The sequence below is a fragment of the Pteropus vampyrus genome, unplaced genomic scaffold, assembly GCF_000151845.1.
Source record: "Pteropus vampyrus isolate Shadow unplaced genomic scaffold, Pvam_2.0 Scaffold1, whole genome shotgun sequence".
NCBI lineage: Eukaryota > Metazoa > Chordata > Mammalia > Chiroptera > Pteropodidae > Pteropus > Pteropus vampyrus.
This window is the reverse complement of record NW_011888782.1, coordinates 31,581,006-31,602,674: the sequence shown is the minus strand read 5'-3', so window position 1 is coordinate 31,602,674 and position 21,669 is coordinate 31,581,006. Positions and strand designations below refer to the sequence as shown.

The window sequence follows — 21,669 nt, the reverse complement described above, 5'->3', positions numbered from 1 at the left end:
TCCACTTCTGTAATCTGCTGGCTTGTTCAGGAGACCACCAGGATATGGTCTTGAGCTTTATCAGCTGCCTGCTCTGAAAGCTCGGGGCTGATCTCTAGCCCTGCTTGGTAGAGAGTCAGTCGCCGGCCGGCTAATAAAGGCTCATAATTAATCTCAATTGGCTCCGTGGGTCTCAGAATCGTTTGCGCCATAACACTAAGTGCTCATATATATAAGAGAGTGGTCAAATAAACCTGATATATTCACACATGTAGTATCATGGAGCTGTAAAAAAAAAGAAGACAGTAGAAGGGGAGGGATAGGGAGAGGAGGAGAAGAAGAAAAAGAAATCTCTATAAACTTAAAAACTGCTTAGGGGTGATTTCTGGGATATATTTTTAAGTGATAAAAGTAAATATGGTACACTATCTCTTATGTAAGAAAGAATAGAAAATAATAAGATATGTATGTATCAGCTTAAATTTTCAAAAAGAAATACAGGAAGAATAAACAAGAAACTAATAAAACTGATTACCTATGCAGTTAGGGTAGATGAGAACTGATTAGAAGGAATACAGACTAGGTGACACTAACCTGAAAATAGCTTATGTAGTTTTTTCAAAAGGATGGAGGGGAAATATGAAAACTGAATACAAACAGAAACAAATAAACTTAATTATTCCAAATCAATAGAATAACTTTTAAAACATCTACAAACAATCTTAGATTGTACTTAGTAGGTTTATTTCTGTGGTGGTATGGAAGCAGCAATTTCAAAACAACTTTTTATGTATTGCAGAATTGTATATGATTAAATATATTGTGTAATGTTTGGAGACATGTTTTTCAGTGTTAAAGAAGAGAGATACAAACATGATATGGGCGAAGGCTAAGAAAAACCCAGTAGTGTTAAATTGAACTTAGAGATATCGATGTAAACTCATGATTTGTAGATAAATAAACAAAGAAATAAAAATGAATACGGATATGTATATGTATACAACTATAGGTGTGTGTGTGTGTGTGCGTGCACACCCGTGTTGAAAGGGCCTAAAAGCAATGACATGTCAGAGGGATTGAGCATACCAAATACCTAGAACTTACTTTCTAAATACCCTTCTTCAGTAAAATAAGCAAGGCCTTCTTGACTAAATGGCTGATTCCACGGGAAAGTTAGAAAAAGTATAATATAAACCTGGAACATCACGTTGTGCCAGAAATTAAGTGCTTAAAAAAATGATAGGGATGTGTCAAAAGGACACGAGAATGACTTGAAGAAGCTCCCACCGGCCAAATCTGTGACAAATGAACATCAAAATAAATAATAGAACAAATTATAATTCATTGTAGAAATCTGGAAGACATCACTTTAACAAAATGATCAAAGTTTATACCACCAATAATGGGACCAATGATATCATTGTCTCCTGAGTTAATGCACTGAGAAGGACTCAGCATCACTTCAAAGGCATTCTTGTCCAAAATGTATAACCCAAGTTCAATTACAAGGAAATATCACTATAAAATAAATGGCCCATACTTCTTCGAAACTATAAATGTCATGAAAGACAAGGAAATGCTAAAATTAGTTTCCAGATTTAAAAAGATGAAAGAGACACAAAAACTAAATGTGATCATAATTGGTTCAATATGGTCTTGTCTAACAAAGACCATAAATAATACTAAAGGGACAGTTGAAGAAATGTGAATAAGGTCTGAAGAAATCTGAATTAGATAATAGTTTTGAATCAACGTAATTTATGAGTGTGATCATTGTACTGTGATGGTGTAAATGAAAGATCTCATTCTTAGGAAATACCCACTGAGATACTGAGAGATAAAGGAACATAAAGTATGCAGCTTACTCCTGAATTCTTAAAATGTATAAGTGTACTGTGCATGTGTAAATACACAAAGGAAGAAAATGATAGAGCAAATATGGACAATGTTAACAATCAATGAATCTAGGTGAAAAGTATACAAGAACTTTTTATACTATTCTTACAACTTTTTGAAATTATATCAAAATAAGAACTTTCTTAAAATAAGAATATACTCAATTAATAAAAAAGATGATGACACAAAACATAGGAAATGGCCTTGAATTGATCAACAGAGGCCTTGCAGGCCAGGAGAGAATGGAATGATACATTCAAAGTGCTGAAAGAAAGAAACTTTACCAAGAATACTTTACCCAGGAAAGCTGTCTGTTAGAAATGAAGACAAGATAAAGACTTTCCCTAATAAACAAACCTAAGGAAATTCATCACCACTAAACTTGTCTGACAAAAAATGCTGATAGTTCTTCAAGCTGAAATGAAAGGACACTAATTAGTGAAATGAAAACACACAACACACTGGTAAACATAAGAATATAGTCAGATTCAGACTACGTTAATACTATAATACAGTGATATGTTAACTACTTAACTCCAGGATAAAGGTTAAATAACAAAAGTATTAAAATAGCTATAGCTGCAACACATTGTTAATGGATACACTATAAAAGATGTGAATGGTAACATCAGAAACAAAAGGGGAAAGAGTAAAAGGATAGGCTGTATGTGATCAAAGTTATCAGCAGAAAATAGACTGGAATAAAAATAGACACAAAGGCCAATGGAACAGAATCAAGAGCCAGGAAAAACCCTGACATAAAGTCAACTAATATTTGACGAGGGAGTGAAGCCTACTCAATGGGGAAAAGATAGTTTCTCCAATAAATACTAATGAGAAAACTGTATAAACAAGTACAAAAGAATGAATTTGGACCACTCAAAAAAATTAGCTCAAAATGGATTAAAGATTTAAACATAAGATCTGAAATGGTAAAATTCCTAGAAGAAAACATAGAGGAAAAGGTCCTTGGCACTGGTCTGATGACAATTTTTTTGTTATGACACCAAAAGCATAAGCAACAACAAAAACAAAAATAAATAAGTGGGATTATATCAAACCACAAAGCTTCTGCATAGCAAAAGAAGCACAACAAAATGAAAACGCAACTTACACAATGGGAGAAAATATTTGTAAAACATATATCTGATAAGGAGTTGATATGCAAAATATATAAATAACTCATACAACTCCAGAGGAGAAAAAATGAACAATCCGATTACAAAAACAGGCAGAGAAACTGAATAGACATTTTTCCAAAGAAGACACACAAATAGCCAATAGGTACATAAAAAGGTACTCAACATCACAAATCGTCAGGGAAATGCCAATCAAAATCACCATGAGCTATCATCTCACATTGTTTAGAATAGCTATCATCAAAAAGTCAAAAGATAGTAAGCACTGGCAAGGATGTGGAGAAACCTTTGCACACTGTTGGTGGAAATGTAAATTGGTGCACCCATTATGGAAAACAGTAAAGTGGTTCTTCAAGAAATTAAAAATAGAACTACATATGATCCAGCAATCCCACTTCTGGGTAAATAGCCAAAGGAAATGAAAAAGACCCCAGGACCTCAAAGAGATATCTGCATTTCCATATTGACTGCAGCATTACTCACAATTGCCAAAATATAGAAACAACCTAAGTGTCAATGAATGAATGGCTAAAGAAGACGTGAGATAGAACAGATGGATGGATAGACAGATACACACAATGGAATATTATCCAGCCGTGAGAAAAAAGGAAATCCTAATGTATGTATGAAACTTGAGGGCATTTTGCTGAGATAAGTGAGACCAAGCAAGACAAATACTGTATCACTTCTATGTGGAATCTAACCCTTTCCCCATTTAGAAAAAAAAAAAGTGCAGCTCGCTGCCAGTGTTAATTTTACATCACGCGTAGGAATGCTACGTTTTCTAGAACTTGACGTTTTCAGCGATCAAGAATTATTATATTTTGTAAATGGAAATACCACTACTAAGAACAGAATACCATATGTAGAATGATGTCATTTGCTTCCAAAGACTACCGATATAGTAGAGTGATGCAAAAACAATAATAAAAGCAAGATATTTTGTGGCAAACTTTGGGGGTAAACACTGCAGCCCCAAGTACCACCGGTGAGTATTGGGGCAAATGGGAAATGGGCTAAAAAGGCTCAACTCCCAGAAACAAAGTAGGATCATGGTTACCAGGGGCTGGGGGGAGAGGGGAGGGGAATGAGAAGACAGTAAAAAGGTACAGGCTTCCAGTAATAAGATGAATAATTTCTGGGGGTCTAATGCACAACATGGTGATTATAGCTAATAATATTGTATTATATACTTTAAAGTTGCTAAGTGAATAGATCTTAAATATTCTCACCACAAAAAAGAAATAATAATTATATAATGTGATGGAAGTATTAGATAATGCAATGGTGATCATTTTGCATATATAAATGTATAAAGTCAGTAAGTTGTACACCTTAAACTTACACAATATTATATGTCAATGTATCTCAATAAAGCCAGAAAAAAAACAGCTATAAAAAAAAAAGTGTTGTAGATATTTATGCCATATATACATACCTGTCTGCATGCATGGTAGACTGAGAATTTAGAGAGTTATCTAATTCATTCTCACTTTCTTCTGACTGGCTGTTAACAGTTTCTTCTTCTTCTTCACCATCGTCTAGTTCATTAAGAGCCTTTCTCAACACAAAAATAAGAATAAAAACACAAGTTAGTTATATATACTCTCATCTGTTCTTTTTGCTATAACAGAACAGAGGTCCCTCTTTCTAAGGATAATCCCTCCGTGTGTTTTACAGCCCAAACCCTCTCACCTCCTCCACTCCATTAATTGCCTCTTCTCTCTCCTGCATCTTCAACTTCTCTCTCTGTTCTGGCTTCAGCTCATCCACATTTAAATGAGAGCAAGTCTCTCCCATCTTATCCTGACCCTAAATCCCCGCCGCCTCCCTCCAGCTACGACCTATCTTCTCTCTTTGCTTCTCCACTCAAACTGCTCTCTGCAAGGTCAACATCACCACACTTGTTCCTAAATCAAATGGATATTTTTCAGTCTTTGCCTTCCCTTATTTCTCTGACTCATTAGATATTAATAACTACTTATTTCTTTCCTTTAAAATCTTGATACACTCTTCTTTTTGTTTCTATAATACTGTATTTTCTTGGTTTTTCTTCTATTCTTCTGGCCATTCCTTCCCAACCTTTTTTTGGTTCTTCTTTTTCTACCCTTCCCTTATAGCTGATGTGATTCAACGTCCTCCCTTTGGACCTTTTCTCCTCTCATCTGACTCACTTTCTGAATGACTTTCTAATATCAAAGCTGCAATGATGAGTCAATGCTATTAATTTCCAAATCTCTGTCTCTACTTAGATCTTTCTTAAACTCTAGACATTTATATCTAACTGGCTAAAAGCCTAAAAGATATCCCTGGTAAAACATCCTACACATATATACTCAACATGTCTAAAAATGATCATTTCCCTAAGTCTCTCCTATCATTCTTCCGGAAACCCTGTTCCTGCCATATTACCTAGGACCATAAACAGCATCACCATCTACTCAGATGCTCAAGCCAGCAACTGGGAATTATCTTTCCTTCTCATTTGTCACATCCAATCAGCCACCCTGTTAATTCTGTTACTTCTACCCCTTTTTAATCTGTCAATCTATCCCTCTTCCTCTATACCTTCTTCCCTACTGCCACTACTTTCTTTGGGTCAGGTCCTCCCAACTTTTCACTAAGATTCCAACCTAAGTCTTTTAACCAGATCCTCTTGCCAGTCTTGTCCATCTTCCACACCACAGTCAATTTCACCATGACTGTTCCTCTTAAAATTCTTTAGTGGCTCTACTCGTACTTTCTGTTCCTTCGCCCTTCATGACCTAGCTCCTCCCTCTCTAATCTCATCTCTTGCCACTATGCAGCCCTATGATAGAGACCATGATTATCTGAAAGCTAACTTTTTAGTAAGTGCCAAAATATAAATGATTTTTTGATAGCAATATGGCTAATAGGTTGTGGCTATTTAAAAAACGTATAACATTCAATTTAATTGCCTTTGTAAATACAAAACAGTATACTTAACAAGTCTTTAATCATTCTGGATCTTGTATTCCCTAGGATCATCCCTCTAATTAATGATTCTCCTTTTTTCAAAGAAGATATAAATAACTAAGAAACTGCATTAAACAGGTACTGAGTCCTAATCATTCATGAGTTTTATTTTAGTATTAAATTCTTCCTGGGCTTTTAAAAAATGTTACTATCTCAAAATTCTACACATTTTGATTAATTAAGAGTTCCAATTACGTTAGGATGCAACTGGGTAATGTTTTACTACTATAATTTCCCCATGTAACTGGTCAATAAATTCCAAGTTTCCTAGTAACTATCTTTTAAGCATACTAACATATTAGAAGAGATCAACATTCAGTGAAGATCTAGTACACGGTCTTATGCTAGGCTCTTTACATAACCTATCTCAGCTGATCCTCATAACAACTATAGCAGGTATAGCACGTAACAAAAAACAAAAAACACTTTGAGCCAACTCAGATACCTTAAGAAATCAACTCGAGATCAAATCAACTTAAGATCAAATACCAATAAGTAGCATTGTAGCTGAAAATAGAGCACATTACCTGAGGCTCTATGACAGATTCACTAAGAATAGCCTGGGTGACAGGGTCTTGATTTACCACAATGGGACTTTGAGAGGAATCAGGAGCCATTGTTACATTTGGAAACCCTGCAGAAGGAAAAGGTCATAATGATTTTGTTTCATTTAATTAAAGTGACTTCAGAAGCACTATACATTGCCATAGGTTTGTGTCATCATATGAAAATCTTTAATAATAGCAGCTCACATTTACATAGTACTTACTATATGACAGGTACAATTCTAAGTGCTTTTATATACATTAAATCATGTTGCTCTCACAAAATCCTATTAAGTTGTTACCATTATTATTTTAGATCAGTAAGTACACTGAAACTCAGAAACCTGCAGCAACTGGCCCAGAGTCACACTGATAAGTGGCCAAGCCAGGATTCAAACCTTAAACTAAAAACTAATGATTTCTTTTTAGGGATTAAGATAAAGAATGGATTCTAAACAAATTAAAGTGAATAATGCTGTATATCTGAGAAGAGGTGAAGTTCCTTTTAGAGAGAGGCTGAAGTTGCTTTAGGTTTCAAATTAAGCTTTATTCAAATTACATATAAACACAAATACTTTAATTATATGATAATTTAATACTAATAAACTAAAAATTAAGTTGTATTTTAAATTATAAAATCTTATACATTACATCAGCAGTCCCCAACCTTTTTGGCACCAGGGATCAGTGCTCCTATGAGAATCTAATGCCTGATGATCTGAGGGGGAGCTGAGGCGGTGATGTTAGCATTGGAGGGAGCAGCTACAAATACAGATGAAGGTTTACTCGCTGGCCCACCACTCACCTCCTGCTGTGTGGCCCAGTTCCTAATAGGCAACGGACCGGTACCAGGCCCGGGGGTTAGGGACCCCTGCATTATGCCATAAAATATAATAACAATTTATTTTTCCTTAGCTGAGTAATTTGTAATAGTTAATATTCTTAGTGAAAAGCAAACAGATTATAATGAATCTATGCCTAACAACTTTTGCTATCCACTCTAGAATACCTATAATAAAAATAATATGAAGCCTGAAAAAAGATTTTAAATTCTCCCAAATAACCAGTTGTGAACCACAGTTAGTAAGAAAAAGAAGCTTTTGTTTTGAATACTTTACCTGTGCGCCTACGAGGAAAATCAACAAACAGATCTTTTGCTGCAGCCATCAAATGATCAGATTTTTCCAATACATCTTGCATCTGGTATTGATCAGAAAGAATCTAGACATATGTTAATAATAAATATTATTATTCAGAATAAATAAATAAATATACACACACGCACGTACACACACATACACACATACACTTATCAAATCACAAAGGAAAAGTCCATACAAAGGCAGAGAGCATAAAAATAACCATAGGTTCACTACCTTACTAAAATCCTTCAGTGGAAATATTCTTAAGAACCAGTAGATGGGGCTATTACAATAATTAGTGGATTTCAAATGCTTGGCTGCAATCCTGAGAAATAGATTGTTAAATAGTGGCCCAGTACACACCCACGTAAATGTAAATATATAACAAAATAAAAGTTTTATTTAACCTTAATATTTGAAAACCATTTTGATATTTTCTTTTTAGTTTCTACTCTATTTTTTTTAAATGATGGTTGTAATCTACTAATGATTTCACAATCCATTAACAAGTTGTGATCCACAATTTGAAACATACTGTTTAAAGTTAAGAATCTTTGAGCCATAAACTCAGAGGTCTCAACCACTAAAATTACTGCATAATCTACTAACAAGATCACCACCCACAACTTAAAAAACATGATGTAAGATATGAGTTTGGAGGCATTAAACAAAAATTGTTGCTCCTTTCTGTATTTATAAACAATTTGGGTTTTTATCCTGAAGGGATGTGAACCCAAAAAATACCATTACAGTAGTACCTCTGATTACACAATTTCAACTTAGGAACTTTCATATTTACACAGGCTAAAGTAAAAGCAAGTCAACTCTACCCACTACCACCAGATGGCATTCTTAAGTTGAAAGGAGTCTCAAAATTGGAAACTTTCTAGTTTCCAACACTGACTCAAATGAATAAGACATCTAGTAACAAATGCTCTTACCAGAATTTCTCTAGACCATGTAAGCAAATATATAATATGACTTCAGTTACTGCTTTAAGACACAGAGAAAAATAACAAGAGTCACATTCTGACTCTTCCCCCTTCTTCTCCTGCTATGGCCAAGCAGGTAGACTGACTGGCTTAATTGGTGAGAATAAAGTCCGGAATTTATTCCTTGTACAAAGAGTTAAGCTTTGGAATGGTATTAGGCAAACAGTCTATTTGGAGCCAGAAGACAGGGATCCTAGGCCCAGCCAAAAGATACTAAGCAAAATCTGACCTCTTTAGTTTCCTGAAATATAAATGAAAATATAACCACCTCCCCAACCCCACAGAGGTGTTAAAAGGATGTGTACACACTGAAAACCTGTATACCACTCTAGAAATATTTGAGAATGTTGTTACGACTTAAATTATATTATGCCATGCACTAAATTTCTATTCCTGGTTAGCCATCTTGCAAGTAGGTACAATTAGAGCTTAGAAAAGAGAGCAAATGGAGCATTATAATGTATCGCACTAGAAAAATTGCACAAAGTATATTTCTTAATGGTAGTTTTAAGTGTTTACTATGTTTTAAAGAAGCATGGACCTCTTATTGAAATAAAGATTGTGGAGGAATAATTTTATCATATCAAGATCTGATGTCAAGTATAATGAGATCTCCAGTAAAGCCACTGCCCTGCTGCCCGCTGCTAGTCTCTGCCCAGGCTCCTTGGAGCAGATGGGTTGAGTGGCCAGAGGTCACTGTATTGGCTTTGCTTTGCTCTTTATAGATTTATCACTCCTCTCTGATAAAACTCATCCTCTTGATAGGTAAACCAAGCTCTATGAGTATGTATGACTTCCCCAGAGGGTCCGCAGAGCACAAAACCAAACTTATGAGATGGTATACATCTTAGATTTTCAAAGGATCAGTCAAGATCCCTTCAAAAACATTATCAAAAATTTATCCTAGCACTTTTGTTCTGTGGTAATAAAAACCAGATGGAATTGGGAAATTATAAAGAGATGTGAGAAGTTATTACACCTTTGGAATTTATAAAATCTCTATCACAGCCTCCCTTTCTCTGATTTGGATTTGGAAACTTATTTTATTGATTCTCATAACATGAGTGCATCACACGAAGAATGAATCTAAGATTATGCTGGCCAAAGGACTTTACTCTTATTTTATGTTAATCTCAGAGCCTAACTTCTGGGGGATGGATCCTGGTAGCTCTAATACATGATTAAGCCTAAGAAGATAGCCCAAGGAGGCTTCTTCATTTGCTCACATCACATCCCTTAACAGAGTCGTTACAAATTTAGCAACACTGAAATAATAGATGAGCATATCTCTTGACTCAGTAATTCTACTTTTAAGAATTTATCCTACAAATATACATGTACCCAAAAACATATTCAAGGATATTCGTTATTTATAGTGGCAAGGGTAGAAACCATCTGTAGGTGGCAGACACTGCTACTTATCTGCTAATATTCTTTCTTTCCATTTTCTCTTTAACAGCAGAACTCCCAGGTTTTAGCTAAGTACATAGCTAGATTTCCCAACCATTCAAGCAGGTAAGAATGGTCATGTGATATATTTTTGGCCAATAGGATATAAGCCAGTTCTGCTTCCTTCTGGCTGGGAAACAGCTAAAGGAAGCTGAAACAGCTATTCTGTACTGGAAGTCATGTAATGAAAGACATATAAAATGCAGACAGAGCCCCTACCAACTACCATTTACCTCAGAACTGTTTAGTGAGAGAAATAGATTTCTATTTTATTTAAATCATTCTATTTTGGGGTCTTTTGTTTTTTCCAGAAGCTTAAAGTATACTTTAACACACAACCTAAATGTCCATCAATAAAGCACTAGATAAATATTTAAATACTGTGGTACATCTGTATACTACCTGGCCATTAAAAAGAAAAGGTAGGTTGCTAAGTACTGACATGGAATAACCTCCAAGATACATCATTAAGTGGAAATACCTGAACCCTACTAATGGCAGAGGTTCTTAACACTGGCAACATATTTAAATTACATAGGAATTGTCTAAAAAACATCTAAGTAGGCCACATCCCAGGTCTGCTACATCAGAATATCTGAGTATAGATGTATTTGGGTCCAGATATACTTATTTTTTAAAAGAAGTTCTCACCATGAACAATTCTAATGTGTAGTCAGGGTTGAGAAACACTAGAGCCTGAGGAAGTGGCACTATAGAAAGAAAGCAGAGAAATTTCACTCATCGTTTCTCACCACTCTTCTTTTAATCTATACTTCTACCACATCTATTACTTGCATAAGAAATTCAGAACATGAGCAGGAGTAAATAGGGAAGGGAAACAAAAGAGTCACCCCAAAGAGGGTGCCTTTTTTCCTCGCCAGATGTATGTTCATAGGCCTTTCACTGAGAATTACCATATAACATTTAAATGTACGTGACTTATTCGAGATCACCAAAAGATACTTATCTGTAAGGAACCATTCTTTCTTAATCCACTGTTCTTTTTTTAAAGCTCATGTAAACATTTATTTGGTAAATATAATTCTTCCTGATGATTTATAAGATCAAGACTTTCACATTTCACTAAGAAGCCTAATGAATTCCTCAAGACAGAATGTGATTTAAAGCTGCCTTGAAAGATCACCCAGACAGCCAAATGGCATAAGCTTCAACACCGAACAAGAAGCAACACTAAGCACATTTCTTTCACAATGATTTCAGCCCAAGAAAAAGAAGAGTTTTTTGCCGTAGCTTTCTCTTATTTCCCATATTGTTTATTTGGACACTTCTGATTACTTGTCCGAACACCCTACATCTGGTATAAGATTAAGCCAAAAACAAGTGGCTTACTAACTAACTTGCTGGACAAACACACAACATTTTTTGCAAAGTGATGTAACAGCACTGCATATGAACTGAGAAAAATAATTATAGCAGCTTATATATACTATAATGCACTAATTACGTGCCAAGGACTGTGCTAATCACTGTAGAAATCTCATAACAGTATAATCAGGCAAATAGTGTTAGTCCCATTTTAAAGATAAGAAAATTCAGGCTGAGAAGTTATAACTTGTTAAAGGTCACATAGCTAGTAAGTTGTAGGGCAGGAATTCAAACCACGAAACTAGATTCTAAATGTCACTGCTGCATTTTTCCAAGTCCATGTGTAGATCATTGAATAAGGCTGCAGTCATTACTGGAATCTCTCCAAAATCAATCAGATTTGAGGGAAAAGAGAAATTATCTCTTGTCTTTCTAACTCTAAAAATAGCAGTTTAGCGTTACCTCCTTCATGATAGACAATCTCCTTTTCTCAAGATTAGAAATTTCCGGCTTCTGCTTCTTCCATTTTCTCTTCAAAGCTTTTTCTTGGAGTTCCCAGTGTACTAATGACCTATTCTTTGACTTGTGTATTTCATGACGACGTATCTATACAGAAAAAAAGACTATTAAAGAATGTGTCAGGAACAAAGAAATTGCCTTTCAGATGGTAGGACCACCAAATATACTTTCATCTTTTTTTATTTTTTCTGGTTCAACATATGTATATTTATTTATAGGCATAGCCAAAGTTTTCAGTCTTCTAAATTTTCAAAAAAGATGTAAAAAGTATCTAGAACTACTAGACCTAGCTAAAAGATGAAATGAAAAGTATATTAATTTCTATTTCCTTTGTACTAAACTATCCAATAAACTAGTATTTTTCAAAATATATGCTAGGACTCATTTAATGAGTTGTAAAAATCAATTCGTGGGTCAAAACCAATGTATTTTAAATAATAGAATAGAAAATAGAAAATATTTTGACACATTACACATAGTAAATTGTTTTATTAAATTGTTTTATGAAACTTTTCAGTTACCTATATGTGTACGTGTACTACACACACACACACACACACACACACACACGCGCGCGCGCAATGACTGAGCACAATGTAAAAGGTACAAAACTCACTGAGTCATCTTTGGCAAAGACACACCCATTACATGATACTCATACACCACCACCAAGGATTAACAATGCAGTGTTTTTACAGCCCTGCGATGGCTGCAGGTAGAGTGGGTCACTGGAGATGAGAAACTACAGGGAAGTAGAATTCCTGAAGCAGTAGCAGAGATATGAGCCACAGCTTAAGAGTTAAAGGAGAGGAGTTCGCTGAGGTAGCTAGAGAAAAAAAGCAAATACTGACTTTATTATTCAAAACTATGGATATGAACAAAATCTGTACGGCATTTGACAAAATTTACTGCTGAGTTTTCACCGTGTAAATAAGAAATCAGTTCATTAAGAGATTAAGAACTAAATACTATGTAAAACAATTCCGATTAGCAAAAATCAAATGAAGATGACATTTTTAAGACAACCAGGAAAACTTGAATGCGGATTGGGAATTAGGTAATGCCAAAAACTTACTACTTTTGTTAGATGTGATAATGGCATTGTGGCATTTGCATATGTAAGCAAATGTCTATACTTTTTAAAATAGAACCTGAATATGTAGGCACAAAATTATATGTTCTCTTGGACTTGCTTTAAAATGCTTCAGTGAAGTGAGAAAATACTATGATAAATGAAGCAATTATGTTAAATTTTAATAACATTTTATCTGAGTAAACAGTATATGGGAAAGTGCGGTATATGTCTGTGCTTTCACATGTTTGAAATTTTTCATAATTAAAAAAGAATTAAGTCAGTCGAGCATCATTATTATTCTCAACGAACATTTAATGAGTGCTTACCAGGATTAAGATTCCTAGATCCACAAAGACATGGAAGATATGGTTCCTATCCTTCAAAAGCACTTAATCTGCCCAGGAAGACTGGGCATATATATATAAAGATCAACGATATGCATTAGATGGCATATACTCAATGCCTTATACTGAGGTACTAAGTATAACAACAGTTCAGAAGAGATACCAAATGTTGGGCAGCTTCAAAAAGTAGAACTTCAAACTTACTACAAAGTTATAATCATCAAGAGTGTGGTTCTGGCAAAAGGATAGACATATATCAGTGAAATAGAATTAAGAGTCCAAACTAAGAACAGTCTTTTTAAAAAATGGTGCTTGGCGTACTGGATATCCATTTGCAAGAAAATGAAAGAGGAACCCTACTGCATACTATACACACTATTTAACTCAAAATGGATCAAACACCTAAGCATAAGAGCTAAAACTATAAAACTCTTAAAAGTAAATCTTTGTAAACCTTGTTAAATAATGGTTTCTTAGATATGATACTAAAAGTATAAATGACAAAAGAAAAAAATAAATTGGACTCCATCAAAATTAAAAATTTTTGTACTTCAAAGGGCATTATCAAGAAAGTAAAAAAAACAACCAAAAGAATGGAAGAAAATATTTGCAACTCATATATCCCATAAGGAACTTGTATCCAGAATATATAAAGAACTCTTACGACAATAAAAACACAAATAATTCAATTTTAAAATGACTAAAAACTTTAAATAGACATTTCTCCAAAGAAGATACTACAACCAATAACGACCACTAAGCGCATGAAAAGATGTTCAACTGTTCAACATCATTAGTCATTAGAGAAATGCAAACCAAAACCACAATGAGATTCCACTTTACACTCACTAGGAGAATTAAAACCAAAAAGATGACAATAACAAGTGTTGGCAAAAGATGTGGAGAAACCGGAACTGTCATACATGCTAATGAGAATGTAAATGATGCAGCCACTTTGGAAAACAATTTGGCAGTTCCTCAGAAAGTTAAGTAATAGAAATATCATAGGACATAGTGATTCTACTCCCACGAATATACATAAAAGAACTGAGAACATATGTTCACACGAAAACTTGTACATAAATGTTCACAGCAGCATTATCCACATAGTCAAAAAGTGGAAACAACCCAAATGTCCAGAATAGGCATATTCATATATAAAGTAGATTAGTTGTTGCTAGGGATTTTTGGGGAGAGAGTGGGGGTGGGGCATAGGAAGTCACTGTTAATGGATTCAGAGTTTCTTTTGGGAGGGTGATGAAATGTTCTAAAATTAGAATGTGATGATGGTTGCTTAACTTTGTAAATATACTAAAAATCAATAAATTTTATACTTTAAAGAGTGGATTTTATGGTATGTTGAATTATATCACAATCAAGCTGTTTTTAAAAAAATAAAAACTATACTACAAACTTAAAAAATAAAGTAAGACTTGAACTAGGATAAGAAAGGAAAGTAAGATTTGGAGAGGTTGAGAAGAAGGTAGGGAAACTATTCCAAGTAAGAAAAATAGCATGAATTGGGGCTCAGATGTGGAAATATAGATGCCCTGGTTCAAGGAATAAATGACTACATTAACTAGACTAGTATGTTTGTGTCAGGAAGAAATAGTAAATAATGCTGAAAATATCTATAGATAGGAAAAGATGATAGATGTATACAGGGCAATACGGGACTAGAGAGATTTCAACTGTAAACCAAACCTATCTAATGAAATTCTAATACATGCTAATTAATATTCTTAGGTAAAATCAGGAAGTACAGAAGATATGTTTTATGATTTTATATAGACTTAAGCAAGATTAAATATAACTGAATGACTTCCAAGAAGTGCCTCTGGTTTCATTTCTAAAGGTTAGAAACCAAATATCAAATAAAATATTAAATAAATTTTAACTTTTGATAATAAACTTACCAGATCTTCAGGAGTTGCCCGATGAACTGTTAAATCATTCACAGTACTCTGCAAAAAAGAACTTTCCTTAAAAAAAAGAAAGGATTCTTACAAATATTAGTATTTAATGGGTGTTTTAAAATAAGATTTTAAAGTTTATTTACTTCTGAAATAGGAATCTTCATACACAGCTGATGGGACTGCAAACTGGTATAGCCACTATAGAAAACAGTATGGAGGTTCCTCAAAAAACTAAGAATTGATCTACCATATGATTCAGCAATCCCTCTACTGGGTATTTACTCCAATGACTTGAAAACTCATATCTATAAAGATATCTGTACACCAATGTTCACAGCAGCATTATTCACAGTAGCCAGGACAAGGAAGCAACCAAAATGCCCTATGATAGATGACTGGCAAAAGAAGTTGTGGTACATATATACAATGGAATATTACTCAGCTATAAGAAGAGATGTAATACTGCTATTTGCGACAACATGGATGGAACTCAAGATAATCATGCTAAGCGAAATAAGCCAGACAGAACACGCTGAAAATCACATGATATCACCTATATGTGAGATATAAACCTAAAAGCAACAAAGGAACAGGACAAACAAACAGAGACTCATGGACATGGACTATAGACTAGTGGTACCAGAGGGTAGGGTATGCGGGGGGTAGGTAGATGGGGTAAAGGGGGTCAAAAAAGGGAGCAGGGGAAGGGTGAAGCAGGTAAAGGGGATCAAATATATGGTAGCTGAAGGAAACTGGACTTTGGGTGGTAAACACACAATAGAATATGTAGATGTCAAATGATAATGTACACCTGAAAATTATATAATTGTATTAACCAATGTTACCCCAATAAACTTAATTTAAAAAGATAGATAGATAGATAGATAGATAGATAGATAGATAGATAGATAGATAGATAGACAGACAGACAGATAGTTAGATAGACAGATAGACAGATAAAGTTTATTCACTTTCTTTGTGTAATTTTCTTATAGGAAAAATTCTCTTTAGACTAAGTTAAAAAAAACTGTTTGAAATCAGTTTCAGTTTGTTTTTTATGAAATTCATTTTCCTTTTTTCCAAAAGCCTTCTTTCATTAGTTCAAGCTTTCTGTACCTTTTTTTTACACGCCAGAAGGCTCTCAGTTAAAAGACTATATTTAATTAAGCATGCTACGCTCCAAAAAATATTTCTTTGAAGAGTTAAAGAGTTTGATTCATCACATTTTAGCAAGATAAAATTCCTATTTTAAATTGAAATAAAATTTTTTTATATTTTTACATAATATATATTTACATAATACATAAAACAAATGTATTTAAATTGAAATAATTGTAAATTGTTATTCAAACTTATTATCATACTTTTTTCACATTCTTCAGAAAGTTATATCATACCTATAAATAGATATTGTTCATATATGTGTATTTAGGTGTGAGTATGTACTGGATTTTAACGGCTGAAAATGAATTGAAAGTCTTGGGATCAAAAAGTCTTTCTTTTCACGAACCAGTATTCTCAATTTCAACATTAATATGGATAATTTTTAGATGTCTTGTAGAAAATAACAAACTATTTTTAGGTCTCTTACCAAAAATAAAGACTAAATTCACCAAGCAGGCATACATTATACTATAAAAACAATGAACAAAACAGGGTAGTATATAATTCAAATGAGTATTAGATAAATTTATTAATTTTCAAATTGTATTCAATGGAATAAAGCACTTATAAAGATTCCTAAAAGATAAACTGTGATCACTATAGAGACGTTCAGTTTGTGATCATGCAAACACCTTAAGCATAGAACATAGCATAATAAAAGATGAAGTTTGTATAATGTATAATCTAAACACAGAGAAATCCCTGTCCCATTTCCAAAGGTCATCAGTTTGTCCAAGATAACTGGCTAAGACAGTTGGTCGCAAATCTAAAAGTCCCTGAGATCCAAATTAGTCCCTGACTAGTTACTCTTAAAAACAGGAAGTACAGGCACCTAAAGTCTCCTGCTCCAAACCCAAATACTGGGCTGCAAAAGATAAAAATGCCCTTAGTTAATACCAGGCAGCATTCAGGGTAGAAGCCAGGGATCATGTCCCAAGTACTTGAGACTTGTTTAGTATCTTAAGACAATCTTTGTACTGAAGTAACCAGCTTTTGGAGGTGAGCAACAAACAATGTGAGGGGTAAGAGAGCAAGGATCACCCAATTTTTCAGCCAAAAATGCCACTCATATGATTATGGTATCACTGGTTGCTATGGGCAAATCTAAAAAAGAACCACAAAGATCCAGACATCAGAGACACTGGTTGTAGTTAGAGTGGCCTTAAAGCAGTGAGTTCTCAAAGTAGAGTTGGGGGAAGCGGGGGAGGTGCTTTTAAAACACATTCCCCATCCCCTCAAGATTCCAGTTCCTCAAAAGAAGTAGAGGTTACAGCCTGGACACATGTATTCTAAAAACAACTCCGCCAAAAATTCTGCTCTTTCCTCCAAGACCTAGGCTGTAATATGCCCAGAAACCCATCCCACTCTATTACATGCTGAGCCCCATTGAGAGCACCATGCTGAGTGATGAGGGCCATTCCTCCAGAGTAATGTTACATTGCTTATCATCCCACCTAGACTTACATCCCATTCTTGCTTCACTGGTGATTTCTTCTTCTTTACTTTCAGGGCTTTCCTTCCTCCTCCCCGGGGACAGTAACGGTTCACTCTGACAAATGACATCTAGGAGTAATAATATATCAAAATTTTAAAATATAAGAAAAACTAGTAATTAAGCATCACCAGAGAGGGAAAAAGAGATCTAGGAAAATAAATTTTAAAACATGAGAAGAAAATTTTAAGCATAATAAAAGGAATAGGCTACCAAAAGACTTGGTTCTTTCACTTCACAATTAATAGAAAATTGATACTGATAACCATGATAAAAGAGGTTTCAAAGCAATAACTTGTACATATTTAAAAACTCTAGGAATGCAGAGCACCAGGACAGTAATCAAAAACTTTTTCATCAATTATATAAATTCACAATTAATAGAAAAAATGTCAGTCATATGCTAACAGTATGAATACAAGAGGAGGAGGCCAAAAGAGAACTGGAGTTCTTTTTTAAGTATTCTAACATTCAAATTACTACCAGATACTCATGTGCCTACCTTAAATAAAGGTAGCTAAATTTTAGAGAACAAATGAGTTACAACACCATTTCTAGTCTATTTTTCACATAATACTAAATAGAAGTGATTATTAACACTAAACAAGAATTTGAAAACTGCCAGCATTTGTTCAGCACTCTTAAAATAGGAATGCTAAAGACACTGGACTAAACATTACACAAAATTAGAAAAAGACTCAGTCCCTGAACACTAGGATTTTACAAGACTTATATATATAGCTTTTAAAAAGCAACACATATACATGACTCCTATTCTAGAACATCTTTATACACCTAATCACAGAACTTTCAAGCTGACTCCCTTACTCCAAAATTATCATAAAACAAAGACTCCAGTATTTTCTTTAAGTACATATTTTTAAAAATCATTTAGTCTACTGTAATAAAGATGCCTAAATCCAAGTGTTTCTCAAGTGTGTACCCTCAATCCTCTTTGCTTTCTGTCCTATCTCACTCTTACCAAATTTACTCTTTAAACACAGTATCTAATTTCAGGGTTTACAATGCACCAAAGGAGATAAATCATATACGACTTAGAAAATAACACAAGTTTTATGATGGTGCCAGTGATGGTAGTGATGATGGTGATGATGATGACAATGGCGATGGTAATGATGGCATTAGCTAACATATACTAAGTGCTTTCTACAGGTACTGTTCTAAACTCTTCCCACATATTACCCACTTTAATCCTCACGATAACCTCATGAAATATTTACTATTTATTACTCGTTTTGAAGATAAGAAATCTAAGGGACAGAGAGTTAGCCAAATGTGAAGGTCATGCTGTAGGTGTAAATAAATACCATTTAAAAATATATGAAATGAAAAAGAAGTCCAAAACAAACAACTACATTTATGGTCAGTTTATATTCAACAAGAATTCCAAGAAGCAATTCAATGGGGGAAAGAACAGCCTTTTCAATAAATGGTGCTGGAACAACTGGATATCCTTTTGAATAAGAATGAGGTAGGACCTCTAACTTAAACGTAAGAGCTGAAAGTAGAAAAGACCTAAAAGAAAATATAAACATTAATCGTCATGAACCTTGGGTTAAGCAATGGTTTCTTAGACATGACACAAGCAACTGATGAAAAAATAAATTGGGACTCCTTCAAAATTAAAAACTTCTGTGATTTAAAGTACATCATCAAGAAAGTAAAAAGACATCCAAAGAATGAGAGGAAATATTTGCAAATCATATATCTCATAAGGAACTTGTATCCAAAATATATAAAGAACTCTTAAAACTCAACGATAAAAACACAAATAATCTATTTTTTAAAGGGCTAAGAAATCTGAATAGACATCTCTCCAAAAAAAAAGATACTTCAAAGAGTCAATACATACATGAAAAGATGTTCAACATCATTTGTCATTAAGGAAATGCAAATCAAAACCATAATGAGATACCACCTCATACCCACTAGAATGTTTATATAATGAAAAAGATGAAAATCACAAGCATTGGTGAGAATTTAATGAAATTGTAATCCTCATATATTGCTAGTGGAAATGTAAAATAGTGTAGCCTCTTTGGAAAACAGTTTGGCAATTCTTGAAAAAGTTAAACACAGAGTTACCATGTGAACCAACAATTCTAGTCCTAGGTAAATACCCAAGAGAATTGAAAACATACGTCCATGCAAAAACTTGTACATGAATGTTATAGCAGCATTATTCTTAATAGACAAAAAATGGAAACATCTAAAATGTCCACCAACTGATGAATGGATAAATAAAATATGGTATACCTATACAATGGAATATTATTTGGCAATATAAGGAATGAAGTACTGATATATGCTATAACATGGATGAACCCTGAAAATATTACACTAAGAGGAAAAAGCCAGATACCAAAGGCCATATATTGCATGATTCCATTTATAAGAAATATCCAGGAAAGACAAATCCATAGAGACATAAAGCAGATTAGTGATTGGCAGGGTCTGGAGGGAGGAGGGAATGAAGAGTGACTGATAATGGACATGGAATTTCTTTTTGGGGTGGTGAAAATGTTCTACAATTAGATAGTGGTGATGATGGCACAACTCTGTAAATATACTAGCCCCGCCTTCTCCAAAAGGAATACATTTCAAGACCCCCAGTGGCTACTTGAAACCATGGTCAGTACTGAACCCTTATACATACTTTTCCTATACATACATATATATGATAAAGTTTAATTTATAAATTAGGCATGGTAAGAGATTAACAACTATAATAATAAAATAGAACAATTAATATACTGTAATAAAAGTTATGTGAATGTGATCTCTCCCCAAAATTATCTGTAGTTTTCCATTTAATATTTTCGGACTATAGTTGATCGTGGGTAACTGAAACCCAGAAAGCAAAACCATGGATTAGGGGAGACTATTGTATACTAAAAACCTATTGTATACTTTAGAGAGGTAAATTTCATGGTATGTGAGTTATATCTCAATTAAGCTGTTATAAAAAAAATGAAAAAATATAACAATTGTTTAGAAAAAAGCTTTCTAATGTATCTTTAACCACTTAGATCTTTACTCTGCAGAAACAGAAAAATCAAAATGTCAGTAAATCTATTTGGTGAATTATGCACTATTAAAATTATATTAAAGAATATCAATAACAGGAAAATACATAAAAATTTAAGTGTAAAAAGTTGAATACAGAACTCTGTGTATAGTATATTCCCAATGATTCAATATACATAATTAATAAACACTTATCTGTGCTAAGAGCTTCACATTTAATCCCACAACCCTATGAAACATGTACTTTCTTCAGAGGCAATATAACAGTGGTTAAGAGAAGAGTCTGAAACCAGACAGTCTGGGTTTACATCCCAGCTTTGCCACTAAGTATAAAATGGAACTAATTAAATATATAAGGTGCTTAGAACCCTTGTCTAGCACATACTAAATTGTGTATAAGGATTAATGATGACGATGTTAGTAACAACAACTATTAACCTCCTTTCCCAAATGAGGAAATGGGGCTTAGAGACATTAAGTATATTGCTCAAAGTCACACAAATAATAATGGACAGAGCTGGGAACTGACACTCAAAACCAAGTCTGACTAAATATAATGCACTTCTAAAAAACATTACTAGTATTGAGTTATCTCTGGTCAGTTCTATATTTTCTAAAGTTTCTATAATAAGCCTGGGTTACACAT

General features: G+C 33.9%; 1 protein-coding gene across 21 annotated transcripts in view; it reads right to left on the bottom strand.

The window, feature by feature from the left end:
- The window catches only part of SPICE1 (spindle and centriole associated protein 1), a 60,196-nt gene that overhangs the window by 33,201 nt on the left and 5,326 nt on the right, over positions 1-21,669 (bottom strand). For 9 of the 21 annotated variants that reach the window (XR_897040.2, XM_023524959.1, XM_011378877.2 and 6 more), the window contains exons 2-7: positions 17,948-18,046; positions 15,320-15,385; positions 11,928-12,071; positions 7,675-7,777; positions 6,539-6,645; positions 4,453-4,571 (exon numbers count right to left, since the gene is read on the bottom strand). Coding sequence is in view for 20 of the 21 variants with exons in the window: in XM_023524959.1 (XP_023380727.1) it covers positions 4,453-4,571; positions 6,539-6,645; positions 7,675-7,777; positions 11,928-12,071; positions 15,320-15,385; positions 17,948-18,046 (638 nt within the window). In the remaining variant the exon portion in view is untranslated. Of the gene's footprint in view, positions 1-4,452; positions 4,572-6,538; positions 6,646-7,674; positions 7,778-11,927; positions 12,072-15,319; positions 15,386-15,462; positions 15,499-17,947; positions 18,047-21,669 lie in introns of those variants that run through there. The other 12 variants (XM_011379015.2, XM_011379087.2, XM_023525037.1 and 9 more) reach the window with 5 other exon arrangements.